Below are 25937 nucleotides of genomic sequence, written 5' to 3'. Positions count from 1 at the left end.
GAAATAGCAAGAGAACTAGAATTAGATGTACAACCTGAAGATGGGACTGAATTGCTAGAAACTCATGATAAAACTTAAATAGATGAGGAGTTGCTTCTCATGGATGAGCAAAGAAAATGGTTTCTTGAGATGGAATCTACTCCTGGTGAGGATGCTGTGAAGACTGTTGACATGAGGACAAAGCACTCAGAACGTTCCACACACAAAGTCAATAAAGCAGCAGCAGGGCTGGAGAGGATGGACTCCAATTTTGGAAGAAGTTCTACCGTGGGTAAAATGCTATCAAACACCATCGCCTGCTACCAAAAAAATCTTTCATGAAAGGATGAGTCAATCAATGCAGCAAACTTCATCATTGCCACAGCTCCCCCCAACCTTCAGCAACCACCAACCTATCAGTCAGCAGCCGTGAGCATGGAGGCAAGACCCTCCACCAGCAAAAAGGTGATGACTTGCTGAAAGCTCAGATGATGGTTGGCATATTTTAGCAATAAAGGATTTTTTAAATTAAGATATGCACATTGCTCTTTTAGACATGATGCTGTTGCACACTTAACAGACTACAGTGTAGTATAAACATAACTTTTAAGTGCGCTGGGAAACCCAAAAAATCATTCGACCCACTTTATTGCAATATTCACTTTATTGCAGTGGTCTGGAACTGAACCCGCAGTATCGCCGAGGTGTGCTTGTACAGGGTATTTGTGTGTGTGTTTGTGATGATGGAAACGTTCTAGAATTAGATAAGGGTGATGGCTGTACAACATGAAGCATATACCAAAAACCATTCCATTGCATACTGTAAAGTAGTTAACGTGGGAAATTTTATGTACGTGAATTTTACCTCAACTTTTTATTTTTATTTTTTATTTTTTTATTTTTTAAAGATTTTATTTATTTATTTGACAGAGAGAGATAGTGAGAGCAGGAACACAAGCAGGGGGAGTGGGAGAGGGAGAAGCGATGCAGGGCTCGATCCCAGGACCCTCGGATCATGACCTGAGCCGAAGGCAGACGCCTAACAACTGAGCCACCCAGGCGCCCCTACCTCAATTTTTTAGAAACCTAAAAAAGTAAAAGCTGGGGTGGCTGTATTAATACCAGAGAAGTAGTTTTCACAGCAAGGAAAAGTACCAGGAATGAATAGTAACTTTACATAATGAAAAAAGGTCAAGTCACTAAGAAAATAACCATCCCGAATGTGTATACACTTAACAAAACAACTCAAAGTACATGAAGCAAAAACTGATGGATCTGCAAGGAGAATTGGACAAATCCACAATGATAATAGGAGCTATCAACACTCCTCTCTGTGTAATCAATAAAACAATTTGAGAGAAAATCAGCAAGGATATAGAGGGTCTCAACAATACCATCAACCAACTGGATCTAATTGACGGTTATACAACACTGGACCTGTCAAAAGCAGAACACGCATTCTTTTCAAGGACACATGTTACGTTCACCGAGCGGGAAGATATTCTGGGTCATAAGCATTTTAAAATAATTGAAACTATATAAAATGTGCTCATGGACCCTAAGCGAATTAAACCAGAAAATAACCACAATGCTTGGGAATTAACACGTGTCTAAAGAATGCATGCATCAAAGAGGAAGAAACAAAAGAAATGAAAATATAATCAATATAATCAAAATTTGTGGGATGCTGTTAAAGTAGTCCTTCAAGGGAAATTTGTGACGATAAATACTTAGAAAAGGAGAAAGATCTCAAATCAACAATCTAAGCATCTATCTCAAGAAAACAGAAAAAGAAGAGCAAAATAAACCCAGAGTAAGCAGAAGGGAATAATAATGAAAACAAAAACCAGTCAAAGTGAAAACAGAAAAATAGAGAAAATAAATGAAGCCCAAACCTGGTTTTCTGAAAAAACAAATAAAACTGATAAACCCCTAGCCAGACTGGCAAAGAGTCAAAGAGAAAAAAACACGTATTACCAACATCAGGGATGAAGGATCCCGCAGACACTGAAAGGATAGTAAGGGAATACCATGAGCACTCTAGGCATGTAAATTAATTTAGATAAAATGTACCAATTCCTTAAAAGCCACAAACTACCAAAATTCACCCAAGAATACATTTTTAAAATTGAATTTGTAGTTAAAAAATTTCCATGCACAAAAAATAGCAATAATAATCTCGAGGTCCGGATAGTTTTACTGCTAAATTCTACCAGCATTCAACACATGTGAAGATGAAATAACACCAATTGTACACACGATGTCTTCCAGAAAACAGAAGGGGAGGGGATGCTTCCCAACTCATTTTATGAGGCCAGTGTTACCCTAATACTGAAACAAAGATGGTACAAGAAAGGAAACCACAGGCGATATCCTTCATGAACACAGACTCAAAATTCCTTAGCAAAATATTTATGGATTAAATCTAGCAACATATGAAAATAATAATATTGCTTTTAGGATTTATCACAAAGCACTGTTTCTCCAAGCCAGATAAAGGTAAAAATATAAAAAGTGGCATCTAAACTTGCTCTGCCTCCTGGGGCGCCTGGGTGGCTCAGTCAGTTGAGTGTCCAACTCCTGGTTTCTGCTCAGGTCATGATCTCAGGGTCGTGAGATCAAGCCCCACAATAGGCTCTGCACTGGGCGTGGAGTCTGCTTGGGATTCTCTCTCTCCCTCTCCCTGGGTTCCTCTCCTCTCCCTCTCTCTGTCTCTGTCTCTTCAATCAATCAATCTTTAAAAAATAAAATAAAATAAACTTGCTCTGCCTCCTAATAAAAACAAAGCCCCAGTGGGATGTCCCACTTGATTGATGAGTTCTTTTTTATACCTATTTGCCTCATTGCTTGAGTCCAAGCTGCCCAACCCTGCCCAAACACCATGGGGCTGAGCACATGGGGAAACATTCATGACGACTTCTGAGCAGCATGATACTCTGACTAGGAGAGATGTACAGGAAAAGGGAAATTTGCCATTGCCAATGACCCCAGATTCTGGAATTCTGTAATTGAACTAACACAGAACAGAGCAGGGAGGTGGTGGCTGCCAAATTTGGGTCAGAGACTTGTCAGGGGTCTGTGGGCCCAGCTCTCTCGTGTCTCTACCTGGTAGGTTCCAGATCTAGATGCAGACTCTTCTTGAGACTGTTTTTTTCAGCCAAAATAAGGAGTGGCTTCATTCCCTCTGCTCCAGAGAGTAGAGTCAAAGGCTAGAAGTCATCAGAGAGCAGATCCAACTCAACAGGAGAATAATTCTAATCATTATAACTCACCCAAACCAAAGGGCTGTCTTGTGAAAGAACTTGAATAGACATTTTTCCAAAGAAGATATACAAATGGCCAATATGCACATGAAGATGCCTAATGTCATTAGTGAATTATAAATCAAAACCACAATGAGATACCACTTCATACCCAGTAAGATAGCTATAATTTAAAAAATAATTTTTTTAATTTGAGAAAATAGAAGGTATAGGCAAGGATGTAGGGAAATTGGAACTCTGGTACATTATCAGTGGAAATATAAAATGGTGCAGCCACTGTGGAAAACTGTATAGCAGTTCCTCAAACAATTAAACATAGAGAGGCACCTGGGTGATGCAGTTAGTTGAGCATCCGACTCTTGGTTTCAGCTCAGGTCATGATCTCAGGGTCGTGAGATCAAACCCCACATCGGGCTCTGTGCTCAGCAGGGAGTCGCCTGAGATCCTCTCTCCCTCTCCCTCTGCCCCTCCCCACCATGCTCACACCTGCACCCACACACTGCCTCTCTAAAATAAATAAATCTTTTAAAAAAATTAAACATAGAATCACCATATGACCCAGCAATTCCACTCCTAGATATATACCCAAAAGAATTCAAAGCAGGGACTCAAACGGATACTTATACATCAATGTTTATAAGCCGCATTATTCACCATAGTCAAAAGGCGGAAATGACTCAAGTGTCTATCACTAGACGACTGGATAAACAAAATGTGGTCTCTACGTACAATGGAATATTAGTCAACCATAAAAAGTAATGAAGCACTGACACCTGCTACAACGTGGATGAACCTTCCTCGAATAGTCAAATTCATACAGACAGGAAATGGAGGTTACCATGCAGCTGGGGAGAGTTATTGTTTTCATCGGTACAGAATTTCTATCTGGGATGATGAAAAGGTTCTGCAGGTAAATAGTGATGATGGTTGCACAACACTGTGAATATATTTCATGCCACCGAGTTGCACACTTTAAAATGGTTATAATGGTAAATTTTATGTGATGTCTATTTTACCACCATTAAAAAAAGGATTTTTTTATAGGCTGCCTTACAAGGCTGCCTCACCCCACATCACCATGCCAAAGCTGGACACTGGCCAAGAGGTAAGCCTAGCCAACCTCTTAAGGGTCCTCCTGCCTTGACATGATATAATTTTCAAGCAATTGGATACCACGGTTCTTTCTACCACATAAGCTTAAGAGAAGTTCAGGAGCTACAAGACCTAACCCCAGAACTGTTATCCACCTTAGAGTTGTGATGAGCACATGGTTTAAAGACTAAAGCCTGCCAGGCACTGATGGGAAGTGAGTCATCTGTGGGCGAATTCAAAGATCCAGACCTAGTATCAGAATCTTGTTCACTTACGTCACCTGAAGCCCAGCAGGTGTGCCATTATCCCATTGAAGGCTTCTATGGGTTTCTTCTTCTCACACCTTGCTCTCACACATTGGGTGCTCAGTTAGATTCACTGAATAAATGAATGATACACCCAAGGATGGCACCCCCCTGGAAGGCTAAGATGCCCTAACCTCCCCATGCCAACCTACTGGGGGGGAATGCTGTAAGCATTTGCCATGTGCCAAGCACCCAGCTCAGTTCCTTAATGCACAATTCCATGTAATCAGCATGATCCTAACTTTATAAGCACGGAAACTGAAGCTCAGAAAGAAGAGCTCATTTGCCCAAGGTTACTTAGCTAGTATATATTGAACTCAGACTGGAATCCAAGCAATCTTATGGCAGATCCCAAGCCTACCTAATCACTAGGTTATACTGCTTTAAGCATCCACGAAAATTTCTAGAGACTCAATTAAGTTATTATTTCTGAGTCTTCATCTCACCGGTCCAGGGAAACTGAGGGTGTGTATCTTTGGAACACACCCACTGCTTTAAAAAATGGCTTCCTAGTAACCCCTCGGGGTGGGGGGCATAGTCTCAGTCTGTACCAAGAACAAGATTTCTATTATGGCAAAACAGAGAAATCACCTCAATGGCCAAAAGCCACGCTGTCCAGCTGAAATATACAGTGAGCCACCTGTGTCATTTAAAATTTTCTAGTAGCCTCGGGGGGAAAAAGTAATAAGATACAGGTGAAATTAATTTAACAGATTTCATTTAACCCAATCTGTCTGAAATAACATCATGGCAGCATGTTGTCAATATAAAACATGATTAATGAGATATTTTATATTCTCTTCTTCATACTAAGAGTTCAGAACCCGGTGTGTATTTGATACCAACAGCACATTTCAGTCAGAAGTCACCACGCTTCAGCTGGTCAATAGCCAAGGTGACAAGTGGCTGGACATCCTGAGTCTGCTTCCTTCTCTTTTTCTCATCCTTCCTTGTCTCTGTGGATGTCCTGCTTTGTCTCCATTGGTTCTACATTTCTCCCCGATAGCTTTCATCTATAAAAACCACCCATGAAATGAAAGTATCTGAGTGACAGAGTATGCCACCATGCTGGTTCTCATTAACCCAAAAGTTGTCACCTCCAACCGCCTCACCATGATCACCTGCAAGTCCCCTTTGCCTTCTATTTGCTCTTGTCTTCCTTTCTTCCCTTCTAGGCTATGCCACCTTTTGGGGAGCCCAAAATACAGCAGGAAACCTCTTCCTGGCTCTGTGGCTGTCTTAGCCTCCAGTTTGGGACAAATCAGTGACTCCGAACCTCAGTAAACTCACTTGCAAAACAGGAACAACCACCGTTGCAGTCACTGCCCACTGGAGAAGTGTTACAGGGGTCATAGAAACCCTGCAGACAATGATTCTCTGCTTTGACCTTCTCCTCCCCATCCCTCGGTTTCTCCATCCTCCATCCCAGCTGCCATGTGTCCCTTGTCTTCCTCAGCTTCTCAACACCTCCCCATTCCCCAGCTCCAGAGTGGCACTCTGAGGGTGAGGACGAAGGCCAGGTCCCAACAGTAGGAGCCCAGTGGGTGGGAGCCCAGAAAATGACTGATTCTCTGGGGGAGGAGAAAGACTCCCCAATTTTCTACCCATTGGAGGAAGAAGTATAACAGAATCCACTCCAAAAACCCAGAGGGGAGAGAGAACCCTTCAGAAATAACTTTCTCCACTGACTCAGGGTTGTGAGACCACCCCCCGCCATATCTTTATGAGAACAAGACAGAAGGGTGAGGCTAGGTCTTCACAGGCTGGCTGCTTCATGTAGAAAACCAAGTACTCCTCTTGGGTCCACAAGTCCCCAGACCCTTCCCAACTAGAAACAGGAAAGATGAGATTCTAACCTGAGGCAATTGCCTCCTTAACCCTGAGCTCTCAGTCATCAAAACATAGGCAATCAAAAAATAAAATAAAGCATAAACCCAGGGGCGCCCGGATAGCTCAGTTGGTTAAGCATCTGGTTTCAGCTCAGGTCCTGATCTCATGGGTTGTGGGATTGAGCCCCGCATCAGGCTCCACCCTCAGTGGGGAGTCTGCTTGAGATTCTCTCTCCCTCTCCCTCTGCCCCCTCCTCTCTCTCTCTCCCCTCTCTCTCTCTCAAGTAAGTGGATTTAAAAAATTTTTTAATAAATAAAAATAAGTGGATAAATCTTTAAAAAAAAAAAAAAGCATAAACTCATACTGAGGATAGGGGAAAACAGGCCCTTTTCACATGGCCGGTGAAGGGTAATTTGGCAAAACCTGTCATGAGTCCTGAAACTTTGCATATCCTTAGATTCAGCAATTCCCCTGGAATTGAAGGACTGCTTCAAACCACAAGGATGTCTACAACGGTATTATTTATAATAATGGAAAGTTATAAACATACACATCTGACAGTAGGATTTGTTAAATTATGGTACATCCATGTTAAATTCCATAGCCACTAAAAATATTTAATAATATGAGGTGTTCCTGACATATTAAGTGCATTGTGTATCTCTAGCCTTCCTCAGAGTTGTAGGATCAAATACCCAGCTGTCTACTTGACAGATGGAACATGTCCAAACAGGACCTGACTGTCAAGCCCAACCTACTCCACCTCTAGTCCTCACATTTCAAATCAAGGAACCACCATTCACTCGGTTCTTAAGCCAAACACCCAGGAATAATCCTCCATCCTTTATTTTCCCCATATCCAATTCACAAGCACCTCCTGTGCACCTGACCTTCTGGATCCAGCCACCTGCCCCATCCCCTCAACCAGCGTAACAGTCCAAAGCACAGTCACTCCTGGCTTTGGTTTCCACACTAACCTCCCAAATTGTCTCCCTGCTCCCATTCTTACCCCTACAGTCTAATTTCCCTGCAGCAATCAGAAGGATCTTTTAAAAACATAAATCAGTCACCTCCCTGTTCACACTTAGAATAAAATCCAAGTATCTTATCAAAGCCCTCTATGAGCAGGTACCTGCCTCTGTCTCCCATGGTGCCCCTCACCCCTTCCCCGCCCACTCACTCCACTCCAACCACAGTGGTCTCCTTGCTGTTCTAATAACATGCCAAGCACATTCTCACCGAAGAAATTTGCATCTGCTGTTCCCTCTTCCTGGTGCATTCCCCAGATAGGTCTCGGCTTACTTCCTCAAGTCAGTAAAACCTCCTTGAGGGGGCCTTTGCTGATCATGCCATGATCCTCCCTTTTTCCCATCCTGTTTTGGTTTTATTTGGGGTTTTTTTTTGGGGGGGGGGTTCCCATAGCTCCACCCTATGGATCAGAGGTCAGCAAACTAGTTATCAACCATGGGCCAAATCTGACCCACCACCTGTTTTTTGTAAGGCCCAAAACCTCAGAATAGTTTTTACATTTTTAGATGTCAAAAAAAAAAATCAATAGAAAATAATGTTTCGGGGCACCTGGGTGGCTCAGTAGTTAAGCGTCTGCCTTCGGCTCAGGTCGTGATCCCAGGGTCCTGGGATTGAGCCCCGCATCAGGCTCCCTGCTCAGCGGAAACCCTGCTTCTCCTTCTCCCACTCCCCCTGCTTGTGTTCCCGCTCTTGCTGTGTCTCTGTCAAATAAATAAATAAAATCTTAAAAAAAAGAAAAGAAAAGAATGTTTCTAGGACATGTGAAAATTATATCAAGTTGGGACTAACCTTTAAACAAATTTTTATCGTATTCACTCCGAAACCTTTGAAGACTTCTACCTCCTTCCTCAAAGGAGTGAAACTTTGTCAGTCTCACTCCCTTGTCCTTAGTCAGATCTCAAGAGTTTGTGACCTAAATTCATTTCCTATGACACTCTATCAGGTACTCTCCATTCTGGACCAACTGGTCTCTCTGCGGCCCCACAAAGGCACGAACTGGCATGAAATGCCTTTAGCTGGTTGGCTGTTCTTGCCAAGCAGGCTCTCCCAACCTGCTGTGATCTAAGCCCTCCCCATCCTTCTCTCCACCCAGGGTCCCCAGCTCCCCAACCAAGAAAGCTACCCTAACTGCTCTGCCAAATGTTTCCCTGGGTGTATTCTATGGAACATCAATCCCAAGGGAATATCCTTGGAAAAAGGTCTCTACCCTCTCTTGGAGTCACCATGCCCATATTTGTTATAGTAAAGGCTCTGAGAAGTCTCTGTTTCCCTTTGTTTAACGCAACCTTTCTCAGACGCATCAACCAAGGAATTCATCTTGTCTTCAGAGTACTTGTTGACCACCAGCATCCAGTACAGTGCCTGGATTTCTTGTTGGAAGAATGAAAAATGCTAATAGCCCACAGAACTAGGGTTGCACAGAACATACTTTGGAAATGCTGCTCAAACTCTTCCCTCTCTCCCTCTGATCTGAGCTGTTCCCTTCCCTGTCATCTATGCCACACCACGTAATGCTAACCATATCATCATCATAACTCTCATTTATTTATTCAGCCCCCACGGGCTGTGCTAGAGATAGCACTAGACCCTTGAAAATGTCCTTTCAATCCTCATAACCACTGAAGTAGGTAATGTTATTCTTTTCTTGCCATTTTGCCAAAAATTAAACCATGCGTCAGAAAATTTAAATCACTAGCCCAAGATAAAGTTAAGTAGAAAAGCTACAATTTAAAACTGTATTGGTCTAACTCCAAAGCTCATGGTCTTTCTTCTCTGCCAAACACCTCCTGATAACATGCCATGGCCAATGTTGCTGGCTGTCCACCCAATATTCCTTCCTGCTCTCTTCCATGCCAGCAGAACCCTGAATGTGTATGCAGCGACAACAAGTCAACCGAGGCAATGGACCATGACCCATCTAAACCACTCACAATGGTGCTCCTACTTCCCCAGCTCCCAGCATTGCCATCTGACCAAGTTTTGGCCAAGATGACATACTTAAACATCATCTGTACTGTAGGTAGGAGGTATTCTGGGGAAGCGAAACAAAGACATGAACTCTTTATCCCTGCACACTCCTCACCTGGTCCCCCTCATCCCTGCCTTGAACCTGGGTGTGATGGCTAAAGCTTCAAGAGCCATCTTGCAACCATTAGAAAGAGGCCATTGAGAACTGAAAGAGACATCAGCCCCGATGTTACTATCTCACTTGAACCAACTCAAGCAGCCATCTCTCTACAGACTTGTTGCTACACGAGGAAAAGAAGCCACTGTTCACTTGAACACTGTGGTTGAATTTTCCATTTCATGCAGTTTGAACATATTCTTCAAAGACCCACATGCTGCCCTCCCATATCATTTCCTGTTTGGACTTGATCATTATTTCACACCTATATTATTAGCCTTGTCTCCCTAATCATGCAGGACACTTCTGGAAGGCTCAGTCCATTCTGTATATTTTTGTTCCCATGGGGTCATATGCATGCTACTAAATTTTGCTTATTATCACGGTTTTCAGGGATGGTCTGTTCAATATACTGCTTACTTCAGTGCTTGTGAGCAGGGAGTTCTCACCATCAAATTGCAGAAATATGCCCCCTATCTCCTAATAGGTGGGTATTTCTCAGAGTGTCGATGTGAAAACATACATCAGAAACACCTTGAATGTTTCTTAAATGCAGATCCCTGGGCCTTCCCCCTCTACCCCACTCTGCCCAGTCCCACCTGAATTAGAACCTCTGGGGTAAGAGGCTGAGAATGCACATTTTTAATAAGCTCCCTCGGGCGGTTTTGATATACAAAATGTGACAGTTTGGGGGATAAAGAACCTCGGTCCAATGCTTAGGCAAGGTTCAGCAGGACTTGGCTGCACCTGGAGTTACCAGCCCTTCCTCAGTGGCCTACGCTTGCCCCAGGGCCCCGAGAAGCATAGACTGGCATGACTGCTGGAGACCCATCCCTGTGCAATATGCGTAAAGTGGTTGTTGGGCATGCTCTGTGGCATCCTGGGACCAGGAAACTAACCACCAGATGCACTCCGAGCAACTGCAACCTCTTGCAACTCCATCCCCCGGTTTTCAAAGAAAACCACTGGGCACGAATGAAGCCACGGAGTCCAGAGTCCACTGTGACCATCGCCATCATCCAAGGAGCTATCAGAGGATGGGCCATGTTGAAAAGATTTGAAAAGAAAACCAGAGGAACTTACACAGGAATACACGAATGTGCACTTGGGACTCCTGACTCAAAGGACCAGAAGAGGACTCAGGTAGCCCTTTGGGTTACTTATTTATTCACTGCCTGCAGTTCTGAACAGAATCTTACTTTGGGCCCTGCTCATGCAGAGACAGAAGGCTGGGCCAGGGCATCCCACCCTTTCTCTTCCAGCAACAAATCCTAGCCTAGACTATTCCCCTAAAGCTCTGAGAAAGAAAATACTTGGCCTCCCAACAGCGTTCCCACTCCTGATACCTCTTGACACTTATTTTATTTCACTTCTGAGGATCATTTTCCCACATGACAGGAGCACATGTATTCTAGGGTAGCAAACAGCATATTACACACACACACACACACACACACACATACTCCACTTTCAAACTGATGACCTTGTGTGCTGACAAGCAGCCAAAGTTAAAATCATGGAAGAGAAAAAAAAGACTTTAAAGTGAATCAGAGAGTGGTGCTTATCCAGGCTGGAACGAGGGCACAGGGCTCAAAGATTCAGCAGGGACCAAAGAGTTCAGGCCTTGGAAACTCCTGGGCTGGAAACAGAGGGAACCTCCCAGCACCACACATGCCCACTTCACCAGAGGGAGAACCCCTTTCCTTCGCTCCCAGCCCCACAGCCACCACCCTCAGCAAATGCCAGCTAATGGGAGTTCCCAAATTTAATCAAGCCATGTGTACAGCTGCTTTGAGGAAGAAGTGAGTGGAACCCTTCAGATGTTTCCAACAACGTGCCCAATGATTATGTGCACACCAGACATTTTCAAAGGCTCCTGAAACCTTCCTCCTTTGACCAAATGGCCTTCAGAAGAAACAATTTCTGCCCTCATCTTTCTGAGTAACTTTGCATCCAACCCACCCCCCAAAACTGCTTCAAACTCCCCCTCAAGTTCTGTTGGAGACAATGTTACAACTCGCCAGAGATGACTCCTCCCGGGACCCCTCTCCTCGCCTTCCCACCAAGATTCAAGAGTATTTTCCCACACCACTTGCGTGTGCTGATCCAGGCATATTTTCTGTTATCTTTTTACACGTTTCAGGCCTGCAACAGCTCCCTGCATCAAACGATTTGATTGGAAACGGGGAGCTCAATGGGGATTTTTTTTTTTTTGCATCTTGCCTCCTGACATGTACACCACTGAACTAAAACAAAAACAAAAACAAAATCCAAGGGGCAAAAGCGGGCTGGAAAGGAGGCCGAGGGCAGAAGAGGTCTATATTTATAGGCAGTCCCATTCTGCGAGCAAAAACCACCTTTTGACCACCTGCAGAATGCGCAAGGTCACGTGGGTTCTCTGCAGCGCCTTAATGCCTTACCCAGCACACAAGCCCCCGTGGCATATAAACAAATCCACAAGCGGAAAAAAGAGAGAACTCACTCCTCGGAGAGGAAGCGAATGATAATAACAGCCGCAAGAATAATAATACATAAGGAATCACAATTACTACTACTACTACCACCACCCAGCCAAGCGTAGACGACAGCGGTACAGTAAAGGGACAACCAGAGCAGGCTTTGCAAAGAAGGTAAATCACAGAAAACCAAATCGTGCCCACCTTGCTACCCTCCCACACCCTCCCGCCCCCCAACAAACAGAATCAAAGGAAAGGGGGTGGTGGGGAACAAGGAGAGGGAAGGAAAGATTGCTTCCCCCCCCCACCCCAGGCAACACCTACCTCCAGGGTCCGGATCTCTTTTTGTGTGAGGTCGTTGGAGGTGGCACATTTGGTCCTAAGCCCTTCCAGGTTGGAGATGCTCAGGTCTATCATGTTTTGGACCAACTCGCACTGCTGTAAGGCTTTTTGCAAACTCAGAGGTTGCTGCTCCTCGCTTTTCGTCATGTTTTCCTCATCCATCGCTTGCTCGGCAAGCCCCCTTCCCCTCCTCCTCCTCCCAGAGAGAAAAAAGGGGGGGGGGAGTAGAGGTAGTCTACCCCCTACGCTCTCCAGCCACTGCGACTTCTCAACAATGTCTCATGAAGAAGAAACCCAACATCTCACACAGGGTTGAGGGGGTGGGGTGGGAGGAGGCGACAAGAGCCAAAATTTATTATTTTATTTCGGGGTATCAAGCAGACTCCATTAGAATGTCTCCTCTCTCTGAGTCTCTGGTCCCTGAAAAGGAGGGATGCTGTTTCTCAGAAGCAAACCAGGTGATGTGATGCTGTCTGTACACTTAGGGAGGAGGAGGAGGAGGAGGAGGAGGAGGAGGAGGAGGAAAAAGAGAGGAGGAGGAGGAGGAGGGGAGGAGGAGGGGAGGAGGAGGAGAGGAGAGGAGGAGGGAGAGGAGGAGGCGAGGGCAAACAGCGCTCACTCTTTACACACCGGCTCCGTGAAGGACAAATGTATATATTTTTGGCTGGCTGGCTTTTATGTCAAAAAAAATCTGCTTTGCCCCCCTCCCGGTTGCAGTGACACGGCATCGTCCACCGTTTGGGGTGCTTTAGCGCGTCCTCAAGATGCTGTCCGCATTGCTCCCGCGGCTGCGGCGGCGACTGCGGCTGGCTGCTGTCTCCTCCTCGCGCTGCTGCTGCCGCCGCCGGGCTCCGGGGCTGACGGCTGCTGCATTCGCTCCTGCCTCGCTCCGCACCGACATCTTGCCTGTCAATCAAAGGGCGGGGGGGAGCGAGCGAGCGCGGCGAGGGATGGAGAGCGAGCGAGGGACCTGCGGGGAGCGGGTTGGTGGAGCGGCGCCGTGCGCGCAGCCGCCCCGGCCCGGCGCGCCAGGGACCCGCCGGAGGAGGCGGCCGCGGCGCGCGCAGGCTCGCGCACCTGCCCGCGGAGGGGCCGGCTGCCGGCGCGGCCCGGGGCGCGGGATTCGCGAGGATGCGGAGCTCGCGTGGCGGAGTGCAGTTACTACCGGGCGTGCGTGCGTGCGAGCCGGGGGGCGGGGGCGCGGGGGAGGCGCGCGCGGCGGGGGAGCCGGCGGGGGGTGCGCCGGGGCGCGGGAGCTGGGCGCGGGGGTGGGGGCCACTACTAACTACGGCACGCTCTCGCGAGACGAGGCCGGAGTCCTGCTCAGCAGGTGCACTCGGGCTGGGAGCAGGTGTGCACCCAACTTTCAAACCCTTGGTGCGTGCTGGAGAAACGTCAGCGTGAACCTGGGCACGTCCTCTCTGGCTTTCTGGCTCGGGGGGTGTGCGTGTAAAACGAAACAAACCTGATCATCTTCCATGAGCCCTGGTGTGTGCGTCTGTCTGCCTGTCTTTTCGTTCGTTTGTTCTTTCTTGTTACTGGGGAAAAAGAAAACAAACCTGATCGTCTTCCATGAGCTGTAGGAAGCTGCCTCCCAGAGTGCGTGCGTGTGCGTGTGTTCGTTTGTCCTTTCTTGTTACTGGAACAGAGTAAAACAAAACTGGTCATCTTCTATGAACTGTAGAACACTGCCCACTCCCTGAATTGGTACCCTGGACTTCAGTTACCCTGAGGGGTGGCTTTTCCATTTGGAGGGGGAAAGGGGCTTTGCCTTAATCTGATTGTTACCATGCCCTACGTGTCCTGCACAATCTGATCCCAGCCTACCTAAACGACCTTATCCCAGCAAACTGTGGCCCCAGAGCTAAGAATGGTTTTTATATTTTCAAAAGGTTGGAAAAAAATCAAAAGATTTTGTGACGTGTGAAAATTATAAGAAATTCTAATTTCAGTGTCCGTAAACAAAGTTTTGTTGGACCACTGCCACCCATTTGTTCTGTGTCCGCGTTTACTGCTGTGTTGTAACAGCAGAAGTGAGTAGTTGCAACAGGCACTGTATGACTTGTAAAGCCTAAAATATGTGCTATCTGGCCCTTTCCAGAAAAGTCTGCCCACCCCTGACCAAATCACCAAACGTTCTTGCGTCAGAGTTCTCTGCTCTCTATATCCCCTCTGCCCAGACCACATCTCCCTCGAATTCTCTCCTGGTTGGTTCCTTGTCACTTGGTGTCAACTCAAATGTCATCCCAGAGAGGCTTCACCTTCCTGATCATCTTAACTACTGCTACTCCCAACACACATTGCTCAAAGGATGTATTTAGGATAATTAGCAAAAGGCTCCTCTTTCTCCAGGTAAACAGAGCTCCACGCCAGGCAACTGGTTTATGGAGCAGAGTGACTCAGAACACATGGTACAATATGTGTCCCTTAAAGGAAGCCACTTGAGAAGTAAAGAGAATGACAGCCAATGATGACAAACTTTTTTTTTTTTTTTTAGACTGTGGGCCATGAGGTTTTACAGTTCATACAGAGCTGAATTAGCATTTTCAAAATCCCTCTGTCAATGAGCTCAAGTGAGTTCTCTATGTCCTCAGTCTTTTGGACTATGAAGCTCTTGGTTTGTGCTCTCTCGCTGTCAAATAAATAAAATCTTTTTTTTTTTTTTTAATTTGCTTTTCATCTCTTTTCTCCTTCTTCTGTTTTGTGTCTCTTGAACAAATATTAATCATGGTTATTTCAAAGCCCTGGTTTTAGTCCAGTACTGTGGTCACCTGAACAGTCTGTTTCTATTGCCTGTTTTTCTATTTGTTTTCAGGGATTTGGTCCTGTCTCTTGGCAGGCCTTGTAATTTTTGTTGCATACCATACCACATCTGTGTATGAAAAATATATATAAAGTCTCCAGGTGATCTCTAACTCTGGAGAGGGCTCACCCTTTCTCTGCAAGCAGATGGCATGGGGGCTGAGTATCTTAATCCAGTCAGGGGCTGAGCTGGGTGGAGGCTGGGTTGCAGTTTTGATAAGAGACTGATCTAACTCTGGCTCCCACCTCTGAGGCTTTGCCTTTCAGAGATTCCAACTGAGAACCTTGGGTGTTCACTGAGGCCCCTTCCCCTGGTCCTGTGCTCTAATCTTTTTAGCCATAACATGGGAAGAATGCTGGACACTCTTCTCTTTTTCAGGGGCTTTCTGTTTGGCTTCTAGCCTCTTGGCCTGCACTGTTTCAGAATCTGCCAAATATCTTAAGGGGAAAACCGCTTTTCTACCCCTCCCTTCTCTCTAGGATAGTCCCTAATTTTGTCTCTCCAGCCCTAAGACACCGCCAAAATTCTGGTTTCTCTGTGCCCTCAGCAGCAGCATCCTTGCCTGGGAAAAGTCTAGATTCCAAGTGCCCAAATTTGCAAATGCCCCAGGGAAAAAGTGGCTGCGGTTTGTCAGCTCACCTCAACATCGTTCCAGAATCTTGGCCCCTCTAGTTCTGGTTGCTTCAGCAGCTCTCTGAATGCCTTTAAGTAGGTGATGATGATGATGATGATTTGATTTGGCTTTTCTAGTTGTTCTCAGATGAAGTAGAAGTTTAAAAAATGAAAGTAGCCCATAGTTCAGAAGTCATCAGCTGGCAGGGCTATAAGCAGCCCACAGAGGCATTCTGTTTGCCCCCCGCCCCCAACCACCACCATGTCTTTTCAATTAATTGCTATCATGAACATTTGTTATACTTTGCATCCCTACAGCCCCCTTTGAATATCTTTCCTATGTTTGAAAAATGCCCACCTTATGAGTCCCATGTCTCCATAAGAGAAACCAAAGCACTCTTCCAGAACCTTCCTTGCAACCAAGTTTCATGTGATCTGGGCTCTACCATTACACACATCACATGAGATTTATACTTGGAAGTGAGCCAGGTGTCCTGCCCCTGTGTAACCGTGGAGTCTGTGCTGAGAGGCATGGCATGGCATTCACAGGGGCAGTCCGATGGTGTGGCTTGGGCATCATTCCCAGCTGGACAGTCCGAGCCTAGCACTCTTGTCCTCCTGGAGATTCTATAGGCTTCTAACCACCTGTAGTCTGCCTTGGCTGACATAACAGAACACCACTGGTGGGTGGCTTCAACGACAGAAATTTATTTTTCTCATGGTTCTGGAGGCTGGAGATTGTGGTGCCAGCATGTTTGGGTCCCAGTGAAAGCCTCTTCCTGGATGTCAGAGGACGTCTTCTTGCTGTGTCCACACAGAGCAGGCATGGCTCACGTGGCTTCCTCTTCTTACAAGGTCATCGCCCTTTTGAATTAGGGCCTCACCTTTTGGCTTCACCCAACCCTAATTACCTCCTAAACATTGTAAAGGTCCATTGGGGGGTTAAGGCTCAAAAACGTGAATTCAGTCCATAGTACCCCCCTGTTAAAGCACTAGTACTTGAACCACCTGGAGTACATTGTGTCGTTTGCAACAAAGAACCCTGACTAATATTCTTACCAACAATGCCGAAATCAGGAGACACTACCAAAAATGGAGATTTCTGGCATTTCTGGGAAAATCGGAAGACTTGGCCTCATTGGGCAATAGTTGGCTAGATTTGAGAGACAGCTGTCCCTTTCGGATGGGACGCAGGCTCTCCAGTTCACCATGGGCCCCACCTAACCCCCTTCATTCATTATATTTCCTGCCAGGCCCCTGTTGGCGTTTGCATTGGTTGCCCCTAGAATAGCTTAAGGTGGTTTGCACCACAGATCAATAGAAATCTCACCAATTTCAAGCTTGGAGAACTGGAGCTGACAGCTGGGCGTTGCGCTGCGGTTGCTGGGTCTTCATTCTGGAAACTGCATGGCACTTTGGATGCTGCATGTCTCACAGAGCCTTTATCAATAGTGGGAATAAATTATTCCTACTGGGCTATGAAATGAGCTGAGCTTGGAAATATCACATCAGACCCCATAGCTCTGAGTTTCAACTATGAGAAGAGTCTCATATTAGAAGTCCAGTCCAGTCCAATCAAAACTCTATTCTCCTATGTGGTTTAATACCTCTTCCCCGAGCCCCTCCAGTCTGACCCACAAGTGACTGGGGAATCTGCAGTGGAGATGAGGCAGGTGTGTCCTCTCCTGCCCCTTCCCAGCTCGCCTTGCCGGAGTATAGGAGCAGGGCAGCAAGAGGAAAAGGGACCCTTTGCTGAGAACGGATATGGTTCTCTCGGGTGTCAGATGCCCCCCACCCCCTGCCATGGCCTGGCAAGAACTCACATGCTGGTTCTTTTCCATGTGTACTGGGGGATCTTTGGAGAACCCTGTGGGGGCCTTGTGGGGACTCAGTGCATGTGCTGGGTGACTTCGTGCACACCTAGTTTCCATTCATACCCCGGGAAGTACCCCACATTCTTTTTCTGAGGTCCTGGGTGAGTCCTCTTGGGTGAGTCTTTTCAGGATGACTCAGACCCACGTACATATTCTGGCCCCTGGGAAATAGGATGCACCTTTGCCCTCTGCCCTCGCTTCTTGTCCTGCTGTCATGGGCAGCCCCAGACAACCTTCGGCTGGCAGTGAGGTACCCGCCACCCCCCCCCTCGTGCCCCCCAGTCTCATGAGTGATTCTGCTTTGAGCTCTCCTCTCTTGGCTTGGAGGTCAGAGGGGAGAAGAAAACCCCCTACAAAGACCTGTCAGAGAAATGTCCTCTGGATAAAATCTGACCTTGTTTTATATAGGCTGGAGGCTGATGGTTATTGATGGTCAAGGGACCAGTCTGGCCACCTCTTGACAGGAGGAAGTATTGTTACCCATTGCCCTCAGCTTTGAAGCTTTAGCTAAAGTTCTGGGTCAACAGGAAAAGTCTCATTCCACATCTCATTATATTAGCGATAAGCTGTCCCCAATATTTTCTAAGTTGCATTGTGAATAGGGACCCAAATTGGAAAGTGGCACATTAGGAAGTAGCAAGGTGGCCGATGCCCCTGGAACTGAACAAAAGTAACACCGACTTTTCCTTGAATGGCTCAACATACTGCTTTCCCAGGGCATTTCTTTCTTTCTTTTTTTTTTTTTTTTTTTCCTTTTTCCTCCTGATTCTTTGCAGGGGTAACAATCTCAGAATGCCAGTCCCCAGGATAAAACCAAATCTTCCATAGCTTCGAGAGGACTATTATTGCTCTGTTCTAACTCGTTGATCCCCAAAACATAAATGGCTTTTTAAAAAAATACCTTTGATGAGTACAGGCAGAATGCTCCTATCTTTAACCTTGTGAAGTCTTTCCAACATCAGAAAACGGACTTTTTCTAATGTTCTCCTTTTGGCCTTTTGCCTCTTTGTCTCTTAATTTTCCAGTGCAACCAAAGCAACCAGATCACTCTCTTGATGGCAAGATAACTTGAGCTCGCGATAATGGACAATTTAGTCCAGTGATTTATACTAGCTTTACAAATTAAGCACTCAACAATGCACTGTGAATTTTTCAGAGATAGCACCCTCAAGATGGGAGAGGATGTATACTGTGGCACTGGCCGACTACTTAGAGCACAGTGAAGGAGTATCGTTGAAAATCACAGTAAAGTGAGGTCATCGACCAAACTTGCTTACATCTTTTGCCATCTTGTCTGTGAAGCTCTGCATTAGCCTAAATGGTGAATCAGAAGAAAGCATCTGCTCTGCTCGGTACCAGGGGTCAAGGCTTGTGGGGCAAATTGAGGCCATGCCCCCCTCCCCAGTCTGGGCACCTGACGAAGGAAACAACCCGCATGGCATCCATCTGCAGCAGCCCTGATGAAGTTCCAGATTCTTTTGTTTTGTTTTTATTGCAGCCAAATATATATAACATAAAATTTACCACTGGTGACATTTATTACACTCAGCGTTGTGCAACCATCAGCACTCTATAGTTCCAGAATGTTTCTGTCACCCAGAGGAAAGTCCCATACACATTTAGCCGTCATTCCACGTTCCCGCCTTCTGCCGGCCTCTTGCGACCACTAATCGACTTTTTGTCTCTATGGACTTACCTTTTCTGGATATTCCATATAAGCGGAATCTTACAATATCAGCCCTTCTGTGTCTGGCTTCTTTCACTTAGCGTAATGTGTTTGAGGTTCATCCATGTTGTAGCATGGATTGGTGCTTCGTTCCTTTTCATGGCTGAGTAATATTCCATTGTATGGATAGACTGCATTGATTACCTGTTCATCTGCTGGTGCATATTTGGGTTTTTCCACCTTCTGGTTATTGTGAATAGTGCTGCTATGAACATTTGTGTACAAGTTGTTTCAACACCTGTCATGCATTCTTTTGGGCATACAAGCATCCCTTAGAGATGGATTTGGTTCCAGACATCTACAATAGATATTACAAATATTGCAATAAAGCAGGTCAAGTGAATTTTTTGGTTTCCCAGTGCATATAAAAGTTACATTTACATGGGACTGCAGTGGATTAAGTGTGTGATAGCATTACGTCTAAAAAAAACTAATGTACATATCTTCATTAAAAAATATTTTATTCCTGGGATGCCTGAGTGGCTCAAGTCAGTCAAGCATCTGACTTGGTTTCGGCTCACGTCATGATTTCCTGGGTCATGTGATTGAGCCCCACATCGGGATCCATGCTCAGTAGAGTGTCTACTTAAAGATTCTCTCCCTCTGTCCCTCCCCCACTTGTGCACACGCGCACGTGCTCTCTCTCTCTCTCAAACAAATAAATAAATCTTTTAAAAAATACTTTTATTGCTAAAAAATGCTAGCCGCATCTGAGTTTTCAGCGAGGTGTAATCACTGATCACAGATCACCATAACAAATATAATAATAATGAAAAAGTTTGAAATATTGCAAGAATTACCCAAATGTGACGCAGAAACACAAAGTGAGCAAATGTTGTCGGAAAAATGGTGCCCATAGACTTGCTCAATGCAGGGTTGCCACAAACCTTCAATTTAGAAAAAACACAGTATCTGCGAAGCTCAATAAAGAGAAGTGCGATAAAATGAGATATGCCTGTATACCCAGGAGCAGGGATGATGGATCATATGATAATTTGGTTTAACTTTTTGAGAAACTGCCAAAGTATTTTCTATAGCTGTTTGCACCATTTACCATTCCCACCAGCAATGTGGGAGGGCTCCAACTTCTCCACATCCTCCCCTCCTGACTCTTCTTGCATCGGTATCATTTCATTACTGAAAAAACATCGCGACGGGATACCTAGGAAAGTCTGCATTGACACACACATTTCTTGAGTGCCTATAATGGGCCAGGATGATACGACAGTATGGGATTTAAATATTAATAAAAGACAGTGCATTCTTCAGTTTTCTTTTAGTTGGACGAGATGGAAACCCAAAATGAGCCAGTTTAAGCAAAAACGTGATTCATAGAACCAGGAAGTTAACAGGAGGAAACTCACTACAGCCTGGCATCATCCCTTTCTCTCCCTGTCCCTCAGTTCTGCTTTCTTCCGTGGTGGCTTCACTTTGAGGTGGCTTTTCCCCAGGTTGTGGCAAAGACAGTGCCGAGAGCTTAGCAACCCTATCAGAAGTAGAGTTCCTTCCTCCTTAGCTCTGACTTAGTTCCAGCTAGCTCCTGCATAAGTTGCAGGATTGATTATGCCCTAACAACCTGGTTCAGGTCACCTCTTCCTGAGCCAGTTGTGTCGACCAAGGGGATGGAATGTGCAGATGGGCCAGGTCTGAGTTGCCGGGAACTGGTATCAACTCCACCCAAACTGTGTTGTCTGAGATTAGGGGACAGCCGGGCAACCCCCCAAGGAAAAGGGGAAAGCTATTGTGAGAAGAGGGGATGGATGTTGGGCAGACCAAAATCTCAGCAATATTCCACCATCCCTGAGGGAGTTGTGGTCTAATGGGGAGACCCAGGCAAATGCATCCTGTAATTATACTATGCTCTGGGAATAAAGGAAAGGAGTCCTTTACCCCTGTGCAAGGGAAGGGGCTCTGGGAAGGCTCTGTTGAGGACATGAGTCTGAAGCTGAGACTACAGAAGGGATAGGAATCCTCTGGGCGACATCGAGGAACCGGCTTGTGCCAAAGCACAGCGTCCTGAAGTCACTGCGATTAGAGACAACCGCAAGAAACAGACTTGTCACGATGATTTTTGAAGTCACCATCAAAATACTAAAACCATTGGCATTGCCTTGAGAAGGCTTTTGCTGGTGGATGAGACCACTGCCAGACTTCCCTCTATTGGTTTACTGGATGCGGGGCCTTCCATGCTAAAACCAGGACAATCCAAAGCAAAGTGGGACAATTTGGTCCCCCTATAGTTAAGTCCCCGACTCATGAGCACATATGAGTATGCTCAGAATTGGGATTAGTGCTATGGGGGCATCTGTTATGTAAGGATGATCCCTCTGTTGAAACAAAACATGCCCACAAATGTTCACAGCAGCACTATTCATAATAGCCAAAAGGTGGAAACCACCCAACTACCCATCACCTAATGAGCGGATAAACAAAGTGTGGCATATCCATACAATGGAATTGTATTCAGCCGTAAATAGGAAGGAAGCACTGAGGCGTGCTACAACGGGGATGAACTTGAAAACATTATGCAAAGGAAAGAAGCCAGACACAAAAGGCCACAGCCTGTATGATTCCATCGATAAGAAACATCCAGACTAGGCAAATCCGTGGAGACCGAAAGCAGATTGGTGGTTGCAAGGGGGCTGGGGGAGGGGATTAATAGGTATGGGTTTTCTGTTTGGGGTCATGAAAGGGTTCTAGGACTAGATAGAGGTAATGGGTGCACAACACCATGAATGTACTTAATGCCACTGAACTGAACACTTTAAAATGGTTAAAACGGTAAATTTTATGGCAAGTGTATTTTACCACAATAATGAAAAAAAAAAAAAAAGAAGAATCCCTGCTTCCCAAAAGGTGTATAAATCAGGTGATCTAAAAGGCAGCCCGCAAGGCCAAAGTTGGCCTGCAGATGAGCTTCATTTGGCTGCAGGGAGGTTTTTAAAAAATTCTTTAATTTGTGGCTAACATTTCTAAAATGGGATACTTTACATACAAAAATTCTGATGAGCAATTTATTTGGAAAAATCCAAAATCCTGGCCCCACTTGAGCTGCATCTGCCCCTGGAAGCCTCAAGAGGAGTGTGGAAAGTCTACTCAACTTTGGGGCCGAGACTCTCGGCTCCCCTCCAGTCTCCGTTCCCCCAGCCTTCCCACGGGATCCTCATCTGCTCTACCTGCTTTGTCCCCGTGGGCACTAAAGTGCAGGATTTTCAATACTTGCACAGAACAATTAGAAGAGAGGCAGATACTAAAATATGGACATCAGGCCATCGATATGGTGATTTCCATTTTCATTCCTCCAGAAATGAGATGTCAGTGGATTTCATTTCCCCAAAAGTGTTACACGACTTTCAGAAGGGTAAGGAAATTTCCCCTTCTAGCAATGATGTGGAACCTTAGCTGCGCATGGGAATCACCTGGGAAACTTTTTTTTTTTTAAATGTTGGTGCCTAGGTCCTATCCCCCCAGAGATTCTGATTTATTTGGTCTGGGGTGTGACCCAGGTATTGGGATTTTTAAAAGCTCCCCGGGGTAATTCTGATGTGGAGCCCAAGTTGACAACTACTGCTTTACATCTTCCTTGTAGAGAATTGCCCCTCTTCTGGCCTCAGATGTCACAGAGAAAATGACACACACGTTGAGAATCTTTACAGTTTTTACTTTAAAGTAGATATCTTGTGTTGTTCTCGATAGCTACCCCTACAAACGTATGCTATCTTCAGCTGCTCAGCAGTTATCTTGACAGAGACAGAAAAACATAGGAATTAAATAATCTATTTTTTTTTGGTAGGAGACTCTGTGGCTTCATTATCGAAAACAGCATCGAAAGCACCTCATAAAAACCTGACAGTTAACCCTGCTTTGTTTAATTGGCGTGAAGGGCTCTAGCCTATATAGACTGTGCTATAGACTAAGGAAGCAATCTGATAAAGAACACATGCTGTTTACCCAGGCTGGAGTCTTAATGGTTTGTCATGTGAACACGTGTGCATTGTTCAAAGTGATCACCCCTTTCCAGAGTGCAACCGTGACGCAATTGCTGACATCCCGGCCATGCATTTTCCATGGGCTCCTGCTTGTGAGCTCCTCCACCAAGCTCTCCCCCATGGGACAAAAAACAGCTACTGACAGGAGAAACAAAACCTTTTCCCTAGTCTGGCCATATTCAAGGCATGCTACCTACCCTCAATCGCACCGTTCCTGCAGTCCACTCTGCCCAGGTCAGAGAGGAAGCCCACACGCCTGCTCTTCCAGCTTACACCATGGGCCATTTCTCATGCACCTCCTCTGCACACCACACCACAGCTGTCTGCATCTCGTGGCACAGTGTTGGCTCGGCTTCCAGCACCCATCTGTGACTGGGGTTGTGGGGGGAGGAAAAGAAAAAGAAAAAAGAAATGCATGTGGTAAATGACCAAAATTGCCCACGTTGTCCTGGGCGAGCCTCAAATCCTCCACAATTTGATTGCCTTCTGAAAGGTACAGGCCCTGAGTTTATTGAGCCTCTTTTTGTATTTGAGTCTGAACACTGGAACTGATGGTCCTTGAGAAGTCTCCTCTGTGATTTCTCGACCTTCCTTTTCTTTGAAGTAATGGGGAAAAAATGAGAAATGTTGAGTGGGACAGATCACAGGTTTTCCCGTCTTGGGCTTCTGTGCACAGAATCAGATAAATCAGTACCAGTTTAGTCTACCTGGTAAATTGAGAACGCTTTTTATTTTCATCATAGGAAGTAGAAATGTTGGCTTTTAGTTTTGAAAGACAGGCCTAGTCCATGGTTTCGACTGAGCTGGAAGGTTAGTAGTCCTCAGACCAGGGATGTTGACCGAGTCCATATTCATTTAATTCAATGATCAATTCATTTCTGATTACTAGCAAAGAGTCTGATCTCCTGATAGGATAACAGGAATCTGCAGGATTGGAGGGGGTGATGGACCTTCATCATCACACATAGACGCGGGTCCAGGGGAGGGAGCTGACTTCTGTGGGGAAGAATGTTGGCTCCGAATATGATCTGATGGCCCCGTTCAAATCCCAGCTCTGCCACGTCCTGGCCCTGTGACCTTAGGCAAGTGATTGCACCTCTCTGTGTCCGGGTTTCCCCACCTGTAAAATGAAGGTAATAATAGTATCTGCCTCCTCGGATTGTGCTGAGGATGAAATGACTCAACGTGTGTGAAATGCCTAGAACACCGCCTGAAAATTAGATGTGACTCCCCCTGCCCCGGAAACCTAACCCACTGTAGTCACACAAAGGCGGAAGATTGCTGCGTCCTGCCAAACTTACAGGCATGCACAGCATTCTTCCCCATCTATTTCCGAAAAATTTATAGTGCAGGGTACCTGTGTGGCTCAGTGGGTTAAGCGGGGGACTCTTGGTTTCCACTCAGGTCATGATCTCAGGGTCCTGGGATCAAGCCCCACATGGGGCTCTGTGCTCAGCAGGGAGTCTGCTTCAGGACTCTCTCTCTCTCCCTCTGCCCCCCTAAAATAAACAAATAAATCTTTTTTTTTAAATCGATGGGAAGATCCTGTTCAGAATTTCTGCAAGTGCCACGTGCTGACCAGTTCACATCAGAACCACTTGGGTTGCTTAATCAAAATTGCAAAGCCCAGGCCCCCCTCAGACCTACTGAGGCTCTTTGGGGTTCAAGGCCTGGGCATCTGAATTCTTAACAAGCATCTCATGTGATATAATGTACTCTCAAGTCAGGAAAGTATGATTAGAATTAACAAAGAATGATACCCGTGGAGCCTAGAGCCTGGTCTTATGAATCCAGGAAAGCAGTGTCTCTCAAACGTCATTCAAGTGTTACCTTTATTTACAAATTTGCCCAGTTATTTGACAATTGGTAACAGCATATGCCTACAATTTTCTGTTACGTGACTCTCTACTTTTACAAAAACAAATTCATTTTAAAAGGGAAATTTATTTCATTAGTGCAAATGAAAAACAGACATCTTGCCATAACTAGATGATAACTGTAAGAGTAAATAATCATTTTTAAAAATAATGTTATTAAATTCTACCGTTACCCACTGAAGCTCTGAATCTGCCGCAGCATTTGTTAAATAGGAAAAAAATCAGCAAGCGCCAGAGAGGTGTTCCAGACTTGGTAGCACCATGTGGAGACTTTCTCCTTGATGCCATGATTAAGAGGAACTCAAAGGAGAGTAACTTCCTCGCCGGGTCATGCAATGCCATTGAACGTTGTGTCTAAGCACCACCTAAAGTCATTTCCTAGTGAGTCATGGCGCACTTGGTGCAGAACCGCAATAAAGCCTTCGCCTGAAGTCTATTGACTCTGGATTTGCAAGAATAAGAATAAAAACAAAAAAAAAATGGCCCAGGCTACTCAAGACACCAGTAAGCATGGTACATGCGGTCCATGAGTCTCCAGGACCTCCCTCAGATGTCCGTCTCAAAGGGTGAGGGTGTCACAGATTTGGATTCAGATCCAACTACCCACTCGCTGTGGTTTGTGACCTTGGGCAAGT

General features: G+C 45.6%; 2 protein-coding genes across 4 annotated transcripts in view; one reads left to right on the top strand and one right to left on the bottom strand.

Moving 5' to 3' along the window:
* KSR2 (kinase suppressor of ras 2) overlaps positions 1–12922 on the bottom strand; it is a 417297-nt gene extending 404375 nt beyond the window's left edge. For all 3 annotated transcript variants that reach the window (XM_032431391.1, XM_032431394.1, XM_032431393.1), the window contains exon 1: positions 12404–12922. In XM_032431391.1, the coding sequence (XP_032287282.1) occupies positions 12404–12583 (180 nt within the window). In that variant the 5' untranslated portion in view covers positions 12584–12922. The remainder of the gene's footprint in view (positions 1–12403) is intronic.
* A 591-nt stretch (positions 12923–13513) lies between these two features.
* Positions 13514–25937, top strand: part of RFC5 (replication factor C subunit 5) — a 41919-nt gene continuing 29495 nt past the window's right edge. Inside the window, exon 1 of the mRNA XM_032431321.1 lies at positions 13514–13591. The gene's annotated coding sequence lies outside the window, so the exon portion shown is untranslated. The remainder of the gene's footprint in view (positions 13592–25937) is intronic.

This window comes from Phoca vitulina, unplaced genomic scaffold, assembly GCF_004348235.1.
Source record: "Phoca vitulina isolate PV1807 unplaced genomic scaffold, GSC_HSeal_1.0 scaffold46, whole genome shotgun sequence".
Lineage (NCBI taxonomy): Eukaryota > Metazoa > Chordata > Mammalia > Carnivora > Phocidae > Phoca > Phoca vitulina.
This window is presented reverse-complemented; position numbering and strand designations above follow the sequence as displayed.